A 20356-nucleotide genomic window follows, 5' to 3' on the forward strand; every position below is an offset into this window, starting at 1 on the left:
ATTTTACAGATAAGGAAATTGAGGCTCAGATTTACATGACTTACCCATTCCAGAATTCAAACATTTATCCTTTAATTGTAGATCCATTGTCTAAGATGAATGAATATAGGTATGATTAATGGAGCAAGGCCCCAGAGGGGGCAGGATTTTGGGCACAATGGAAGGGTTACCAAGGTGACCTTAGAAGGTCACTTCTTCTCTGAGACCCAAAGGTAAGATTAGGGGTTATTTGAAGAAACAAGATTTGAAAAGTGAAAGAGGAAAGATGCAGTAATTCACAACGGATGACTTTAATCTTCTCCGTAAGGTAAGAGAGGAGACCAGCTGACCAAGAGTCTTGAGAAAGAATAAAGTTTGGAACTTTTTGCTGTTTTTAAGGTGTGATAGGAATGTAATGCAGATGGTAATTACAGTGGATTGTAACTGGTGAATTTGAATTAATAGAGTTGTTGGGTTTTTTTAATACCAGACATGACTGGGGGGTGTAGAGAGGTAAAGATTGCTGTTAATTTTCTGTATTCATCTTTGTAGTATTAGCAAAACTGTATAACTCTATAGCATGTGATTCCAACCTTCTTAGTGTTTTACTTGAGGGGACTTTGAGTCTGGAAAGACTCAAAGTGGAAATAGATATTGTACATGAATGTAGTATTTAAGGGGAGTATGAGAGAAATGATGTTTCTAACCTGATTTTTTCCGTGCTATTCTTTTAAATTTTTGTTTTCATTCATAGTTTTTGTTTTCACTTCATCTTCATTTCTGAATATATCCCTCCCCACTTCTCTACCCAGCAACCATCCCTTATAACAAAGTTAAAAAAACAAACAAGCAAGCAGTTCAACAGAGCCATAGAACACATAAGTCATGTCAGAGTGTACAGTCCACATTCTGTATACGTAGTCCCCAACCTTTGCAAAAAGAGGAAGAGAGGTACACATTCTCAACCTTTCTTTAGGCTCCAGTATGGATCATTATAATACCTAGAATTCAGTTCTTCTATTCTTTCATTTACATTATTATAGTTATGTATATCATTCTTCCCTCAGTTCCACTTACTTTCCTCTACAACATTTCATATATAAAGTCTTGCCATGCTTGTTTGAATTCTTCATAATTGTCATTTCACATGATACAATAAATATACCATTACAATCATGTGCCATAATTTCTTTAGCCTTCAGTTGGTATTACAATAATATTTTAACATAGAGATTAAGTTCCAGCTACACATTCCATTGGTAAAAAACCTTTTTTGATAAAGGCAGAACTAATAGGCATAACTAGTAGGCATAGAATTGTGTTTCAAGATGCATTCTCTGTTTCCATTGGGTGCTGTGGTGAGGTTCAGCTGCTTTCTCTGTCTACTTTCAGAGTTATCCCCGCCTTTCTCAGACCTGGCACCACTTACCCAAGGATACATTTTCTCTCCTCCCTGATTCCTGCCCTCATACTAGGGAACTTCAACATACATATTGATTCTCCCTCAAACACCATAACCACACAATTCCTCAACAAACTTACCTCTCATGAGCTATTCCTCTACACTTCCTCAGCCACACACAAAGAGGGTCATCCTCTTGATTTCACCATCACCCACAGATGTAACAATTCCATGTTCAGGAATTCCAAAATCTTTTTATCTGACTATATTCTGTTGGTTTTCCACCAAATTTGAACTCAGGTCTTCCTGACTCCAAATCCAGTGTGCCACATAGCTGCATAAAATCCTCAGTCTGGCATTCAGAGTCCTTCATAACCTTTTCCATAAAATGAAGGGGGTTTGAACTAGATGATCTTTAACGTGCTTTGCTGTTCCAACAATGGTATCCCATGAATCCCATCAGTAGACCTGGAAGTGTTAGTACTCTCAGCATGTGAGTCCTGCTGATTTTAGAAATTTAGTAAACATTAGTTGCAAAAGGTTAACCAAGGCCACCATGACACCATACAAATTACTTAGAGAATATAGTGGTGAAAGTATCTTATCTCTCACCTGTCAATCTAGAATTTCTGATATGTCATACCAAATACAAGATTGTAGTACAGACCATTCTTGCATTGGTTAATCAGCAAATATTTTTAAGTGTCTTCTATATGCTAGGCACTGTGCTGGGGACACCCTAACAATACCCAGACAGGTTTGGTCTAACTAATTCAGATTCAGATACAGGCTGAATTTATTACTCAGTTCTTCTTTAAAGTCTACTATATGAAATCTGACATTTCTGATTTATGACTTATGATCACAGACTTAGAGCTAGATCACCTAGCCCACACCCTAAGTTTATAGAAAGGGAACCAAAGGCCCATGGAGTTTTAATGACTTGCCTACGGTCATGGAGGTCATAAGTAGAATAGCCAAGGTTTATACCTAGGATTTGTAGCTCAAAAAGTTCCTGTTAACTTGTAAAAATGAACCATTGTATACAATAAAATGACAGAAAGGAAAATATTTTGTTTATACAAAAGATTTTAACTTCACACTAAATAAAAACACAAGGAAACGTTTGCTTCACTGAATCAACTATAGCTAATTAGGAAACAGTGGCATAGTGGCTACAGTGTTGCACATGGAATCAAGAAAGACTTGGTTCGGATCTTGCATCAGCTACTTCCTAATTGTGTGACTTAAATCACGCTGAGCCTCAGTTTCTTTAAGGGTCTATCATCTTGGGTTATTATAAGATAAAATGAAATAATATATATTAAGTGCAATTAATTATATTTGCGATTGTAAAGCACCACAGAAATATTAGGTAATATTTTTATTACTTCTTTCGAGCAAATGATTTTTACTATCCTTCATAACCATCTTATTCTTAATTTCCGTATTTCTCATTGTTTTAATCAAAAATTCTGTGTATATCTGGAATTACAGAACACAGAAGAATCATAAAACATTCGTTGAGTTAATGATCTTTTCTTCATATTTTCCTTTAAAGATCCTACAGAATGAACAGTTGGATGATGTGTCTCCCTTAGGCAATGAAGAGGTTTCAGCTGTTAGCCAGGCTTGGTTTACTACTAAAGAGGATAAGGATTCACTGACTAACAAAGGTACAATACTCAGTGACTTTGGTCCTACTACCTGGGGGAAATGGAAGTATGGCTCTCATCATGTGTGGAGTGAATGAAGTCTAGGATTCTCTTACAACAATGTAGTTGCTAGTTTGCTACTATGGAGACATGAATTAAGGTCAAGTTATTGTTTCACGAGTACTTAACCTTGCTTCAGTGCTACTTTGACCTAATAATCATCTAGTTATTCTTCGTGTGTACTGTTTTCACTACCAGCTTGGTGATGAGGGGAGATCTAGAAACTGCTAAGTGATGCTAAGATAATCAGTGTGGAAAGGAAACAGAGAAAATTAATAAAACATTAAGTGTCAGTGATTTTAGAGCCATTATTGACCATTGTGCTGCCAGGATGTTCAGGGCTTTCTGTGTACTTAATAACACATGAATGTATGTATGCCATATCCATCTTTAGATAGGAACTAGCTGCATATTATGTTGAAAGAAAGATAACTAACTACAGGAGACTTTAGCAGATAACATGCTATATAACCTCTTTGGGATATGCTTGTTCTTAATAATTATTTTTAAAAATTAAATTAAATTTGAACATTAGTAAGTATCAAACAAACCGCCTAGAAGGATCTTCCTACAAGTTCATGGGCCTCATTTTAGCAAAATATAGAACTAGACCTCCAGGAAGACCTGTCCCCCCCTTCCCCTAGTCTGTCATTGTGGTATACAGATGACTAGTTTCTTGAAGGCTGTGCCAATGGAGCACAAGCTGTGACAGATTCTGCCACACTGTAAAGGTTTGAAGTAGAGCTCTGGTAACAGGCTGTGTCTGCTGCTTTCCAAGGACCAGACTGGCTAAGTGAGCAAAAGCTCACCACCTGGTCACTCTGATTTCTTTAGGCATGTCCACCCATGACTACCTACTTCCAGCCCAGCCCCCACAGCCATCATGCACAAAAACAATCCTTGTGGAGATGAAACCTGGCAACTGCCTCTACTAACGCTGCTAAAGACCCAGAATGAAAAATTCTCACCACCAGAGTTCTTGGTACCATCAGGTGGCTCAATGTCAGAAATGAGTGTGACGTTCTTGATGGAAATGACCCTAAAAAAGATGCAGCATCATCTGCTTTGTTGCTGAACCTTAAGGATCATGCCCTTCTTTTGCACTGAAGTCTCCTAATGTGTTCCTTCCTGTATTTGGTATATAAGCTTGAAAGCAAGAACTTGCTCTTCTGTTGGTATTTCCAGGACATTGTTTTGCATAAAACAAAAAAGAATACCAGGTGCTCTCAGTCCTGGATGGCCTTTTCCCATTTCTTCAATTAGAATGTAACAGAGGGTAGACTAGCTATAGATGTTTACTGAGCTTTTGATACTCTAATTGTAAGGTACATGTCCAGTTACCAACAAGAAGATAATATACTGAAAAAACTAAGCCATATCAGTCTTGTTTTCCTTACTATATACAAAATCAAAAGAAGGAATGGAAGAATGTTTTGTAGATTCTCTTATTAGCTACTCATATTATGATACTATATTGTGAAGTACTTTGCAAATCTTAAAACACTCTATAAATGTTAGCTGTTTTTCTTATTTGAAAATGACCATGATGGAAACAACTGCAGCTTATACACTAATATCTGCTACAGAGAATGAAGAGAGATTTATTGAAGAAAACTTACAAGATCTTTTAAATTAAGTTAGGATATACTTTGAAGCTCAGTGATTTCAATGCAAGGGTAGGCATAGATAAGAATGGCAAAAAATATAATTAGGAAGTAAGGGATGAGAGAAGCCAAAAAACTTAGAAATTAAATATATAAAAGTCTCATGCCCATAAATCAATCCTTTATTTGAGAAAAGTACAGGGAAATACAGGATATGGTGAACATAAAATAACATCACAAAAAATAAAACTGATTATATTTTAATAGCTAGGAAATAGCTAATTATTGATGTGAAATTCATTCTTTAATCTTTGTATTTATAAATGCATCACCAGTTTGTTAGAACAAAGATCAAAATCTATGCAAAAGTAGAAGAATAAAAATGACAGAAGTTCTGATATATGTAACTTTTAAAACTTTAACCTGACCTATTTAAATTAATAATTGATGCTAAATATTGGGAAATGGATGAAGGAAAAGACACTAACATTATAACAATTTTATAGAAAAGTGTAACCAAGATGAGTTGATTGCCATTACAAGGAGACTAAAACTGACTAAAACAAAAAAAAAAAATTAGTCGTCAAATCAAAATACAGTGAGTGAGAGAAAAAATTGATATCAACTACACCAATTTATATGGCCACTTTGGCTTTTATGATCTTCTTGCTAACTAGTGGGATATGTCAGCCAAAGGCAATAATAGTTTACAATATGAATTATTTATAAAATATGAAAAAGATGATGCTAAATTATGAGGAACATCACCTCAAAACGGCAAGAAGCAGTGAAAGGAAAAAGTAGTTTGGAAGAAAGATTGTTAAGATTGTAAGAAAGATTCAGCTAAGTAAAACCATTGTAATCATTATATCCTAATTATTAAGGATATAACTAGATGAAATGGGGAAATGATATCTGCTTCAATGGAGAGAGTTTCCATGTTGAGAGTTCCTCACACTGATGAAATTCCATGTTTAGAACTACAGCAACAAAAATTCTTCTGATAGTATTGTGTGACTAAGTCCCAGAACACTAGTCTGAGACTAGTCTGCGACACAAGAACTGAAATTGTGAATCACCCAAAGAACAATGGAGAGGTGAATGGTGGGGATGAGCAGGAAGCAACATACTGCAAATGCAGAATTATGCAGAAGAAGCACTATAAATGATTTCAGATGTGTGATTGAGAAAGAAGAGAGATCGTCAGTGTGCTTCATTGGTGCAATTCATGATGTTAATGCAATCTAAAGAAAGCTCAGCACTTTGAACAGAACCCCTCTGACAACTTATGGGAAGACATAAACAATAGTCCTGTAGGATGGGCAAACATGAATGGGTTGTCATCTGCATCATTTATTGGAAGGAATACCCAAATTGATGAGATCACAGATCTATTTGAAAACTGGAGTATTAAATCAGAAGGATAAGGAAAGTATTGAATGAAAATGAATAATAAATCCCATTAAATTATGTTTAAATGTTTCCTTTTGCCTGTCTTAAGATGTGTGTGTGTGTGTGTGTGTGTGTGTGTGTGTGTGTGTTCTCTTTATAGGATGAGGATTTTGGAATCCAAACTAACCATACAAATTGGTATAGTTAATATCTATTTTTTTCTCCCTCTCTTTCTCATTCTCTCTTCTTCACAAAATTTTCATAGAGAAAAATTTTAAGAGTAAATAATATAAAACCAGGTAATGTGAAAGCAACTTAGAAAGTTGGAGTTTTTTCAGATGTTTATTTGTCTACTTTACAAATTTAATCAGTAACTTTGTTACTCTTGATAGCAAGCAATAACAGTTTCCATGACATTGCTTATTGTTTTTTTTAGGGCATAAATGGAAGCAGGGAATGTGGTCAAAGGAAGAAATTGACATTTTAATGAGTAATATTGAACGTTATCTAAAGGTATCTATTATAATGTATTTTTATGTTTAATTCATTTAATCCAACAAGAACATTCAGATAAAATAAAAATGATTAAGCATAAAACTATAAACTCTAAATCAATTATCATTTGTTTGTATTAACTTTAACAAAATAATAATTAAAAACATTCTGTTTGCTTTCATGTCCCCTTTTCATTCCTTTTTCTTTTGTACATTTTCCCAGATTTTGTTGCTGTTATTATTGTGTTTTATTTTATAAGACATTGTCAGTGATTTTTTTTGTTTTGATTCTATTTTCTCAACTATATCGTTTTATATAAATCTTCCTACTTTTCTTTAAATCTTACTTTCTTGATATAACATTTCATTGGGTTTTTAATTACTTTCATTAATCAGATTTCTGTTTGTAAAAAAAAAATTAAAGCATAATTTTAACACAGGTATCCCTAGGAATTTATAATTATTTGCAGTATTAGAATTTACCATCATAATATGTCTTAATAGTTCTAATGTACATGACCATGACTCTGAACTACCTAAAATTTCAAGATTTCAAGTCTGAGCTTGCCTTTCTAAAGTACCTATGCTATAGCTCTTAAGAGTAGGCTTGTAAATCCTTAGTGTCTTGGGACTTTAAAGTACATGTTGTACTTTAAAAATTGTGTAAGAAACCTATATTTTGTAGAATCAATTCAGTTTATGTGGTCTTAAGGCCAAGAATTTAATTTCTTTCTTTGACCTTAAAGGTCTGACTTACTTAGAATGTGATTGCTTCTCCTGTGAAGGCAGAGCTATCAGCTACTGGACTGCCTCAGAAATAATGGTTGACCATTATTAACTATTAGGTCCAAAATCCAGGGAGTTTGCTGACAAGATGTTTGGAGTTGGAGAGAAGAGAAGGGAGCTACCATGGAATTGTAGAGAGTATAATTCTAGCCATTATCCTCTAGCTTAATCACTCAACAGATATTAATTGAGTAACAGCCATGTGCAAGGTACTGCATAGATGCTTTAGGGGATACAGAAAATATAAGATATGTTCCCTGTTCTCAAGTATCTTATGATCTAACTGAAGAGATAAGATGTATACTTCAACTTCAATGATCTGTGATTTTTGTCATCGTGGATATTCCTACACCCATGCAGATAACAACTGCACGGTATACTAATGGTCTTCCAGAGCTCCTTTGGACAAAAAATTCGTCACCCTACAGGCAACTTGGTAATGAGCTTCTACAAACTTAGTTATATTGGTCCTTGGACAACAGACGTCATCATTGGGCCTATACTTGAAGCTTTTCTAGCATGGAAGGACCTGCCAAAACTGTCAGTCAGCCATCGTAGCATTCAAAAATCCATCAGAGTAAAGCTTTAGTGGACATATATACATTATAACTAAGTTTATAACAATGAATGCCAAACGAGTGAACCAGATCACAAGTGCTTTAGGAGCTCTGAAGAGGGAGACAGTGATGTCCCGAGTTTTTCCTACTCTTCCAGCAGATTCTCAGTATCACTGCAAACTTGGAAAACTGCTTTATAGTTTTTGCTCTTTCTATGTATAAAAGGGAGCACTTGTACTCCAGCATAATCTCTTAATAAGATGAAACTCATGTCAAACTTCACTACTTTATGATCTGCAGAAATTAATATAAAGAATGTCTCCTCTCAGGGTAGGAGCTTAAATTTTAAGTGAGCAGTAGTTAACAAAGACAAACATAGAAACTACATTTATCCAAAACTGCAGAGGAAAAAAAAGTTGTTATAGAATGAAGAGTACTAAAGTGTTACCAAATGACCACTGGCAACTTCCCCATGAATAATAATAGTAATGGTATTTAAAAGGGAGCTGTGCATTTCCGCTAAGAAAAATCTATTGTCTAGACTCAACTTCTGGACCTCAGTCAAATCATTTAAACTCCTTAGACTCCAATATTCTCACCTAAAATGATCATTCTCAGCTCCTTGACTGAGGGAAAGATAATGCAGAGAGATGAACCAGCTAAGAGACCACTGCAATTATCCAGCCTGGAAATAATAAGGATTTGGACCAACATGGTACCTGTGAAAATGGAAGAGAAGCATTGGGAAAGGATTGAGGAGTAATTTACCTGGATATAGAGAGAGTAGCCATGAATGACTCCCAAGTTTTCCAGCCTGGGTTCCTGGAAAAAAAAAGATTGATGAAATAACACTGTAGAACTGGAGTTGGTTTGCGGGAAAACAGTGAACTTAGTTTTTAAATACTTGTTACTACATACATGATGCTTTTTCTGGACTGCTTTCCGGTGATTTATTTCCCAGGAGAGTCCTGTTAGTTCAGTCAGCACCTGGTACCTGGCATAGTAGGAAAGAGCTCCACACCTGAGTGCCGGTATCAGCTTGTTATGACCATGGGCAAATCACTTAGCCTCTCTGGGTTTCAGTTTCTTTATAAAATGAGGTAGTTGTACCTCTGAGATCCCTTATAACTAAATCATTTACCTCTACTCTGTCTCATATAATGAGTAAAGTGAAAGGTGTAAAAATAACTACCATAAGCCAAGAGCAGATTCCTTAGGAGAAATAGATTCTTGATATTCATTTTACATCTCATTTCTGTCTGCAGAGATAGAAAACAAAAGTTTAATAAATGTTCATTGAATTAAGAGGCAAATACAACTTTATAGAAGATCATCTGTTTAGAAAATATTTTAAATTATTCATAATTTTAAAAGCACTTTGACACCTTTCATTTGTAAAATGAAGTTGCTATCATTTTTCATATTTTTAAACTTCATTTTTTGCATCATTTTTAAGTTTGTCGGTGGCTTTTCTGATAATATGGTGTGTGTGTGTGTGTGTATATATATATATACACATTGTTTTTCTAAGTGGCAAAATTGAGATTAAAAATGGCAAACTTAGGAAATTTAGTATGGTTGCATGCATTTGTATCCAAAATCCCTAAATCAAACAAATGTAACCCATTTAGGCACGTGGAATAAAAGATGCCACAGAAATCATCTTTGAGATGTCAAAAGATGAAAGAAAAGATTTCTACAGGACTATAGCGTGGGGTCTGAACCGGCCTTTGTTTGCAGTATATAGAAGAGTCCTTCGCATGTACGATGACAGGAACCATGTGGGAAAGTATGAAAATGGAAACCTTTAATACTACATGTTGTGACTAGTGACTAGAAACAAATACATTTGGAAATGTGGTTTCTTATAAATGGTGGTAAGAGGTATTACCAAGGTCCAGATAAGAGACCAAACTGAATTTATACTAGAGCCTTACCTATAATGAATCACTGCATTTGTTGTGAGCAGAAACTACCTTTAGACACGCCCCTTTGGTTAGTTTAGTAACAAAATCCCCCTGGCCAAGGTCCAAATCTTAACCTGTCTCATGTTGAACTTTGCTCTGTTGCTAAAGGTAATAAGCTTCTAAGTGCTGTAGTTTGTAAAATATGAGAATAATTCTTCATAATTCTGGAACCAAAATTTTCTATACTCTCTTTTCCATAGATGAGCATTTTGAAGTCAGAGATTTTATACAACATTCAAATGGAAAAAAATAACTTTGTAAACAAAAGAAGGCATAGAATTTGAAAATATACATTGTTTATAGTAACAGATTGTCCAGAAAAAGTACAAGAGATAGATGCTTGTTAAAATATTCCTACTTGCTACATAGAAATTTTAGAAGTTATTTGCATGAGCGTTGTTCAGGTCTTGACCTCTAGGCACCTTTGCCAGTCTGGCTTATGTTACTTTTTCTCTGATACTCAACTCCATGAAGTCAGCACATTTTAAAACGAAATGTATATGCAGGGAAAGAAATTCTCTTTCCATGGCAGTGAGAAAGAAGACTAAAGAATGGTGTGCAGCTTGATTGACTTGATATTTTCAAAATGAGCAACTTATTGGCAAATAAGCATTTTGAATCCAACCCCCACATTGCAGTCCTAAGTTGTTTCATAACTAGTTACTAAGAGACGACCTTCAGATTAGAGCCGAAGCATATCAAATGTCCAAATGTAAAGAAGTTGGCTGAAATTTTTCTTTTTGGGGGCGATAGAATTTGGTACTCAAGATTTCCAGTCACCCTTCTCACTTTAGGAAATGGTCATGGTTTCAGAAAGTCTAAATTTTCTTCAAAATTGAGGTGAGGAAACATTGGGTTAAAGCCTTGTTTTAAAGTTTAGAAAAGCATTTTAGACACAGAATTTCGTGAAGAATATCAAACACACAGTATGCTATGCCAAACCTGAAAGTTTGTGACTTAAAATAAGGAAGTATTGTATTTTTACTGGCACTTTTAAAAAATGAGACCTGTTTATTCCCTGACCATGTTCAGTTAAAGCAAATATTTTCTTATAGAGTTTTTAAAAAAAAAAAAGGAAAAGGAAAAGTAACATTTAAATTCATTTTTTAGTTTTCCTACTCGCTAACTCCTTTAAAATTTATGATTATGTTAACAAAAGTAGATTTGTGTCTTAATTATAACTCTGTTTTTATTCTGAACATTTTTAGTGTTTGCAAGTTGTTTTCTTACATGAGATTGATTTTTGTTAAGGTTTTTAGCTTCATATTATTCCACGCTAACTGATTCTCTGAATTTCTCCCTCGGCATTCTCCAGGTATACTCCTGAAGAAATTGAAAAACTTAAGGAGTAAGTTTTTTTGTTTTCTGTTTTTTCAGTAAATAAGATCTGATATACTTTTTATATCTTCTGTTTTGAAAAGCATTTGCTTTGAACACTTTAAAAGATTTTTGGAGTACTGTGATTGCTAATTTAGTGGTCCAGGCAGGGAGTTTAAGAATTGAACATCATATTTTGCTAACCTGTCATTGCAGTGACTGAAAATGATATTAAATTGCTCTAAAGTATTTTGTAGCTTTCAAAACACTTACAATACCATTCTCATTTGGTCCTCGAAGCAGCCTACTAAGGTTGTTAAAGTAGGTGTTCTGACTCCCATTTTACAGATAGAAAAACTAAAATTTAAGGAAGTCAAGTGATTTGTCCTTGGCTGACAATGACAGAGGCAGGACTAGATAGAATTCAGGTCTCTTCACTCCTAATCATTTTCTTCCCTAAACTCATTTTTTGGCTTTTTTTAGTAGTAGATCAACCTTTGATGCCAGTGTTTACACCACTCTACTGCCCTAAAAGTAGATATACATATAAAGAACCAGTCACCAGCATGACTTTTGGAGACTTCAGTATTGAGATGAAAGCCAAGTTTATGCCTCGTGATTTAATGTATAATGATGGTTTAGCAAATGTTGCTGATGTGTGTGCTATTTCCTAGCAAAAAACCATTTGGTTACTCTCAAGTCACCCAAAGCAGAGTTTAAGCTCATGTGTTTGGGCAGTATCTTATAGATTTAGCAGGAAGAGACCTTGGAGATGAGTCACCTGGTCTTCCTCCTTCTTGACTGAGGCCCAGAGAGGTAGTGGCTTGCTTCTTTAGTTTCACTCCACTGGTGAAGAGTAGGGCCAAGATCCTTATCTACCCAGAGGTTCTGACTTGCTCTCCAGTTCCCGTTCCACTAAAGTGCCTTGGTGGAGCAGCGGTATGACATTAAAAGAAATAAAAATATTTGAGAACAAATTCTGTTATAAAATAGTGGGACAGAAAGATAAGAAATCAGAGTACAAGTGGAAAAAGATCAAATGAAGACTACTGAAATAAGAAAATTATCTGTAGCTACCTGGGAGACCGTATCAATATAGCAGTTGTGGGCTGAGGGGAAATTTTGGTCTTTTTCGAAGACATATCCAAGTTACTTATTTCTTCTCTGACCCAGGAAAAAAGGCAATTGCTGCCTGTTTTTTTCACCCACAGACAACTGTGGACCCCCCCAAAAAGGCCACACTTTCAAACTTTGACTCTCAAAGTATTGCTGTCCACAACTTCCAAACCAGTCATATGGGAAGAAGAAGAATGAAGAATAAATGATGAAATAAAAAGGGAGAAAACAAATTGAACCAAATGCTGATTGGCAGACTCTTGTTTTAGGCTCCGGATAAAGCATGGCAATGACTGGGCAACAATAGGGGCGGCACTTGGAAGAAGCGCATCCTCCGTCAAAGATCGATGCCGGCTGATGAAGGATACCTGCAATACAGGTACTGTTTCAGTGTGCCAGCACTGCTTGCAGGGTGTGAATTTTAAACCCTGTGTGATCCTCTGTGTAGAAATAATTCACAGATCCATTCGGCAGAGAAGTTTCTCCATCCACCTTCAGTGTCAAGCTCAGAAGCTAGTCTCTCCCCTACACCCAATGTATTTTTGGTTTGGTTAGGAGTAAGTCAAACAGACTTTTTCTTGTTCATCACTTTATATAGTGTTGTGTTTTCTTTCTGTATAAGTCATTTAGAACAGTGTAGAGTTTCCTCCTTTTCAAAAGGACTTGGACCAGTGTTTCCATGAGGCAGGGAATCCCATTTTGCATTTGAGATAGCTTTGATGTATTTCCTGTTGGGAAACTTGTCTAATAAGTGGTTCTACCAAATCCATACTTGATTTTTGTTTCAAATAGGTCATTATCCCTTTCCAAACTGGGATGGGAATGGAGGACAATACATTTATTAGTCGTCAGTCTCTCCGCTTTGCTTATCCTTGTCCTCTTTCTTTTTTTTTCTTTTTTTCCCTTGTCCTTCATTCTTACTTCAGTCTTCCTTCTATCAGTTTTATATATTTTCTGAACTACCAATAGACAACTCCAGCCACAAGCTGTATTTTGCCTTTCCCTCCCAATTTGAAACATATAAATGAAAATATCTCTACCTCAGGAATGCCATTCCCCTATATTTGATTCACCAACCACTTAATAGACTTCATGTGCAGACCACTGTTTTGGGTTTTTTACACAGATTAGATAAGATATACTACCTGCTTTTATGGGGCTTACTTTTTTTTTAGTAGGAAAACATGACATATACGTGGATAACAATGGTACAAGATAATAAGGGTATAGGACAGGTATGAGCAAATATTTATTAAAAAGGGAGTACTCATTATCAATTAAGAGAGATAAAGAAAATCCTTCTGGAGTATATGGCATTTTGAGTTGCATTTTTAAGAATCAGAGGAATTTGCCAAGTAGAAAACGAATAGGAAATTTTAGGTAACAGAAACAAGTGAACAAAATTATGCAAGTATGGACAGGGGAAAAGCAGGAGATCCTGAAGTGCAGTTGTACTGTAACTGTGCAGACTCAATTATGAATAATGGATATTAGTCTGAACAGGACAATATATGAGAATAAGGCTAGAAGGGTACCATAGGTTCAAATTATGATGGACTTTGAATCTCAGGCAAACTAGTTTAAACTTTACTGGAAAACATGAGGGTGCCGTGGAAGGATATTGAGTGGCATCACCAGCTCTGTGTATAGGAAAGATTAGTGTGGCAGGATATAAAGGAAGGAAGTAGAAGGAGAAACGAGTATGGAATGGGAAGAATGATTAGGTGATGAAAGGGAATGTAAAGTAGTAAGAGTGGTGAAAATGAGAATTGACAGCAAAGGCCAAATGGTGAGAGAAGTGACACAAGTGGAATCAAAAGGCACCAGCAGCCTGGGGATGAGGGATCTGGGTCAGACAAGATGATCTCAAAGATCCCTTATAGTTCTGAAATTCTGTGCTTCTGATCTCTTCTGTTAACTAGCTTAGGCCAAAAAAAGCTGTCCAGCCTTAGTGTCATAATTTTAAGCAGGAAACATATATAGGCAGAATTTTCTTGATCTCCTATGGAATATAAAGTATCCTAGTGATAGTATAACATGAGGCACAGAGTAGCTCTAAGGTACTTACAAGTGAAGACTGTCATAAATAGTATAATGACAAACCTAATTACTGAACTGTTAGAATCTCAATTTCTAGTCATCCTATTCCAATTTGACTTTCTGGAAATCATTAACTTTGACCAGAGTTGTAGAGAAAGTCTTATCTATAGCCAGTATTAAAATTTTCCTTTCCTTTCTTAACCCTCCTATGTTCATTACATTCTACACAGGGGTGGAGACCATGTGGCCTCACGACCATATGTGGTCCTATAGGTCCTCAACCCTTTGACTGAATCCAAACTTCACAGAACACATCCCCTTAATAAAAAGATTTGTTCTGTAAAACTTGGTCTCAGTCAAAAGGTCGCACCCAAGGACCTAGAAGGCCACATGTGGCCTCAAGGCTGCAGGTTTCCCACCCCTGTAAAACCTACAATATATGATTTTCAATTGATGGAAGTTTCTGAGTAGGTTTTGGTATAGGAGCTACATAGAATTTCATGGAAAGTGCACAACAAAAAACTAATGGTACATTTTGTCAGCTTGTCTCTCTTTAAATTTTGTTAAACTAATTTTGGTTGCTCTGCCTCGAAATGTTAATGCTTCTTGGTATACTTAACACATTGGGGCAAATGTAGGTGTATTTGGCAACCCCTAAATGGATTGTCCAGAAATTAAGCTGCTGGAAGAAGTAATGTGCTTCTTTCAATCATCGCATGTGTATTGATGAATCTGTCTCTGCTTTGCGAAAAGACAAACCAGGTGACAGGTAGTGGTGGTAGCCTAGATGATTTCTTCTTTTCAGGGAAATGGACAGAAGAGGAGGAGAAAAGGCTGGCCGAAGTGGTTCATGAACTGACAAGTACCGAGCCGGGTGACATTGTCACCCAGGGGGTGTCCTGGGCAGCTGTTGCTGAACGAGTTGGGACCCGCTCAGAAAAGCAGTGTCGCTCAAAATGGCTCAATTACCTGAACTGGAAACAGAGTGGGGGGACAGAGTGGACCAAAGAGGATGAAATCAATCTCATCTTGAGGTTTGTGCCCTACTAATTACTGCGAGTCATACAGTTCTGATTAGCCATCTTTTTTGTGTTTCCTTAAATGTGTAAAGTCAGAAAATCATCCTTCTCATAGTGACCTGATTCATTCGAGTTCCTAAGTACTTCATATTGAGCTCTTTTTTGTTTTTTGTTCTGTTCCTTTTTAGTGAATTTAGTGCCCGGGCAAGGTACCAGATTGAAGGCCTGGAGACTGAAGTCCTCTCTCTATCCACAGAACAGGTACGGCACAGACAGCGGCAGTGCAAGCTTTTCCACTGTCCCATTATTGTGCCTCAGCCCTGGCCTGGAGGGACCATGGTTAGGGGGAAGAGGGTTGTTCAGTCTCCACGCCCTTCAATCCTTGGCTGCTCTGCTGAGGCTGCCAAAAAGGGGGTCCTAGTTTGGAGTTTATCCAGTCTTAAAAACTAGACTGGAAGAAATGCCTCCATTTCATATAAGCTACATATAGCTTTAAAATATAGAGTAACCTCATTTAATCGATTCATCCACCTTGGCCTATATGTGAACTGGATAACTGTAGGGGAAAAACTTTTGATTATGAGACTAGTCCTGTAGATACTAAAGTGTTTTTCTTAATTTAGAGGTTTTTAATTACCTAGCTTAACCTTAAAACTGAATGACTTGAATGAGCAATGAATCTTGTAGGCAAGAACAAGACATTGAAGAACTCAGTACTATGCTATTAGATAAGTTTTCAGTATTGAAATTCAGTCTGAGTATGCTATTTCATGACAAAAGATACCTCATCCTAGCCTCCAAATATTTTCATACCATTTTAAGGAATGCTTTTTACCTTGAGTTGTGTGTGTTTTTTTTTAAAAAGAACTAATTTTACAATGTTTCTCTAGTATAAACCACCGTCTGTTTTTCAATTGGAAAGACTAAGACCCAGAAAAACAGTTACTTGCTCAAAGTCATACTGTGAACCAGGTTTAGAGCACAATTAAAATTTAGCTGTGGTAATGCTCTAAACTCTAAATAACATCTCCTTACTTGCACAATGATACATTTGGACACAGGCAACCTTCTAACTATTCACGGTTAAAATAATTAACTGTAGCTCTGGAACATCTGGCCTGCCTCTAGGATACTTTCTCCAACAATTTGGCAGTACCTCTCCCATGGTCTCCAGTGCCATACTACTTTTGGGCAGTCATAGAAAAAAACAAATACGGGTAGGGTTTCCATTAGTTCCAAAGGGCAGCACCTAATAGACACCAATTTTTGTAACCCATCAGGATAGCAGAGCTTGATGTGGCTGATGAAAATGATATAAACTGGGATCTACTAGCCGAGGGATGGAGCAGTGTTCGATCACCACAGTGGCTCCGAAGTAAATGGTGGACCATCAAAAGGCAGATAGCAAACCACAAGGATGTTTCATTCCCTGGTAATGTATTAATAGTGCCTAGTGGTTCATTTTGTTGTCAGAGTGTTCATTTATTGGTGTAAAAAAGGATCTAGTATGATCATAATGTTCAATACTACCCACAAAATGCTGATCACTATGACTGAAAGTTTGTTCTAACTTTCTGTTGCTGAATGGGAGGGCATCTCATTTTAAAGAAGCATAACTTTAAATCCTGAGTTGATCTGGTTATGCTACAAGATTTATTTTACCACTTTTTCCTGAAATATAATGATAACAGTGATTCTTTCATGTGCCTAGTTAGTCATGCACTCAGGAATGCTTGATGTCCCTAGAAGTATGAAGGAACTACAGTCATTCATCTTGTGTTAGTATTGGGACTTTCAGTCCCAATAAATAATACTTTACATTTTCTTCAAAAAAGGGTAATACATCTTTGAAATGCATAAAGCTTCTAAAATCAGAAGTTCATGGTATATGTAAATAAATAGTCAAGTTGAATTAAATTTTACATATTTAAAAGGCAATGTTTGTGCAAAGGATTTTTTTTTCTGAAAAGATGTAGATCAGTTTTTAGTCAGCAGTATCATTTCAAATAACCTGAGGAAACTTGCTATTTAAAGGAGTCTTAATTTTACTCTTTTTAATAGAAACTAAGTTAATTTTTAGAATGTTTTTAAAAGAATTTTCACACCTTAATTTGTCATGTGTAAATCCCAGGTTTTCATATGGAATTATGATTAAAGTCAGGTGTACCAATATGTTCAACTTCCTATACCATCCCTCCTCCCCCCATGACAACATCCTTTTTTTCCCCATTCACAAACTGACCTGTTAGACTAAAATCTGTTAGATTTTCTTTAGTAAATTGAATTTCTGTTCATTTTGAAAGCTGATTTAAGTTATTGTCCCCTTTTCAACATCTTGCATTTTCCAAACTAAAACCAAACAAAGAAAAGAAAGGATAAATGGTTCGCTGTAAAGATTTAACTTTTTTTTAAAACTAGGAGTTAATGCAAAATGGTGAATGACTATTATGTAACATTAAACTAAGCAAAATATGTACCATTAGCAGAAGAGAGGGAAGGGAATCAAGCTAGCTTGTCATAAATAGTAGAAGAGACAGAGTCTATACAGGCAGACTTTTGTGCAAGCCTTAGTAACCGCAGTGCTGTGATTAGTGAATGGAAAGAATTTGCCATCTCCCTCCTCTAGCACTGATGTTACCAGCTACCATGAGGAGGGGATATGGTAAGCCAAAAACTGACTCCTGGTGTTGCTCCTCAATAGTCAGATAGCCCAAAGTCTTTTTACATAAACATACTTAGTTTATTAATTTCATAATAAAAATATTGTTAAATATTTGGTTCATATATTTCACAGTATCTATTTTCAGTGTTTTAAATATTAAATGATAAAGGCAACATGGGTATTTCACTAATAAAAATTTGCTTAGTTAAAAAACATTTCAACAAATGTAGTTTTTCAAATGTTTCATTATTGTATATATAATATTTGACATCCAGTGAACAAACTATTTATTCCAAATACTTTCCCTCCTCACCTCATCCCTTCCTCCCACCTCCCTTGCTACTTAGATGGTGATGTCGGCGAATCAATGTTCTTTTTGTCTACCCATCTCCCTTCAGTCTTGATAAAAGGTCTTAAACAGTTGCACGAGAACCAAAAAAACAGCCCAACACTTTCGGAGAACAAATCAGGCCCCGGAGTTCCAAACACTAATACCAATTCAAGTGTTCAGCATGTTCAGATCCGAGTTGCCCGCTTGGAGGAGAATACGGGCATCTCTCCAAGCCCCATGACAGCTTTGCAGATTCCTGTCCAGATCACCCATGTTTGTAAGTGCCTGTACTTTGTGACTTACTAGTACTGTTAATAATAATAGCTGACATAGTGCTATGAGGTCTGTAAAGACCTTTATATGCATTATCCCATTTGATCTTCACATCGGTTCTGAGAGATATGTACTGGTGGTAGATATTTACGTCCCCATTTTACAGATGAGAAAACTGGGCCTTAGAGAAGTGAGTTCCGTATGGTCCCACAACTGGAAAGTGTTGGGGGCAGGATTCAGGCCTGTTTTTCTTCAAACTCTGGCTAGCTCCAGCACTCTCTACCTGTTGTGTTATCAAAATCCAAATGAGTTAAGAATAGACTCTGAGTACTTTGGGAAACTCAGAGAGTCATTGTCAGAAATCCCATCATTTAAAAGCATTAGGGGTTTTTTTTTCTAAGTTAGTTATTTAGTATGTAAATGCTCAAAATGATCTAAACACTAGGAAAGTTTTCTTATGACAGGAAATTAGGAATTTAATAGCACTCGGCCAATGAGCATTTATTACATGTCTGCTGTATGTTAGACACTGTGTAGATCCTGGTGATACAAATGGGGACAGTTTAGGAAGGAAAATAATGAATTTTCTTCTGGACATATTGCATTATAATGTCAATGGGATGTCCCCAAGATGATGTCATACTGGAAGCTGAAGATGCAGGACTGAAGCTCAGGAGAAAAATGAGAGCTAGTGGCATAGACTTGGGAAGTGTTTGCATAAAAATGATGTACGGGAGCTGAGGTGATCACCAAGAGTGAGCATGGGGGGAGAAGGAAGGACCCAAGAGAGAGCACGGAGATGTGCAGACAGAGCCTCGTCATGAAAACCTGGAGAGAAGAAGGGGTTAGATTAGGATGGATGGGGACTAAGGAAAGGAGGTGGAATTTATCAGTCAAGACATCATTGGTGACTTTGGAGAGAGCAATTTCAAGGGAATGTAAACTAGTTTGCAAGAGTTTGAGAAACAGGATGTAAGAAAATGGAGACAGCAAGTATAGATTAGTTTTTCTAGGAGTTTGAAAAGGAAAAGAAATATATAAGCAAAAATAAGAAATCTGTAAACGTAGGGTATGATAGGGTCATGTCATGAATTCATTTTTAAGGATAGGGGAGGCTTGGCCATGTTTGTAGGCAGCAGGGAAGGAGCCTGCAGGTAAAGAGAGATTGAAAGCTGGGGGGAGAGAGACAGTAATTGCAAGCTTCTGGGGGAGATGGGAAGGATTGTAGCTAATGGTACAAGGAGAGGTGTCATTGACAAGAAGGGCCATTTTATCCCCTGAAAAGGGGGTAAAGGACAAGGGCCAAGGCAGGTAACACTAAGATGATATGGAGTGTGAAACTGGGGAGGACAGGAACCCCATGCACAGCCTCTTCTTTCAGTGAAGCCTGAGGCAAGGTCTCATACCACTTGCCCTCATAATAGACACTTTGCTAAAGCCTAGATATTCATTGTATGTAACTCCAGACTTAGTTTAATTAATTAATGACTCTGCATATCAAATCTGGCAAGGAAGTACAGTTAATGTTACTATTCCTTTGGGCAGAAGTTCAACAAAGAATCACAAATTGAGAATGAGCTTGCATGGTAGATTAGAAGAGGGGAGTAAACATTTTCCTTCAGAGAGAACTTTGGAGCATTCTTTTAAGCCAAGGAGCCAGTTTTTAAGCTTTTATATATTCATGTTTCTGTGTGGTCCTTAG

General features: G+C 36.4%; 1 protein-coding gene across 7 annotated transcripts in view; it reads left to right on the forward strand.

The window, feature by feature from the left end:
• DMTF1 (cyclin D binding myb like transcription factor 1) overlaps window positions 1-20356 on the forward strand; it is a 58122-nt gene that overhangs the window by 21105 nt on the left and 16661 nt on the right. For 3 of the 7 annotated variants that reach the window (XM_072653233.1, XM_072653234.1, XM_072653239.1), the window contains 8 exons: window positions 2943-3057; window positions 6529-6605; window positions 9561-9718; window positions 11212-11244; window positions 12599-12708; window positions 15175-15403; window positions 16669-16820; window positions 18398-18658. In XM_072653233.1, coding sequence (XP_072509334.1) covers window positions 2943-3057; window positions 6529-6605; window positions 9561-9718; window positions 11212-11244; window positions 12599-12708; window positions 15175-15403; window positions 16669-16820; window positions 18398-18658 — 1135 coding nt within the window. The remainder of the gene's footprint in view (window positions 1-2942; window positions 3058-6528; window positions 6606-9560; window positions 9719-11211; window positions 11245-12598; window positions 12709-15174; window positions 15404-16668; window positions 16821-18397; window positions 18659-20356) is intronic. The other 4 variants (XM_072653235.1, XM_072653237.1, XM_072653238.1 and 1 more) reach the window with 2 other exon arrangements.

This window comes from Notamacropus eugenii, chromosome 3 (assembly GCF_028372415.1).
Source record: "Notamacropus eugenii isolate mMacEug1 chromosome 3, mMacEug1.pri_v2, whole genome shotgun sequence".
Lineage (NCBI taxonomy): Eukaryota > Metazoa > Chordata > Mammalia > Diprotodontia > Macropodidae > Notamacropus > Notamacropus eugenii.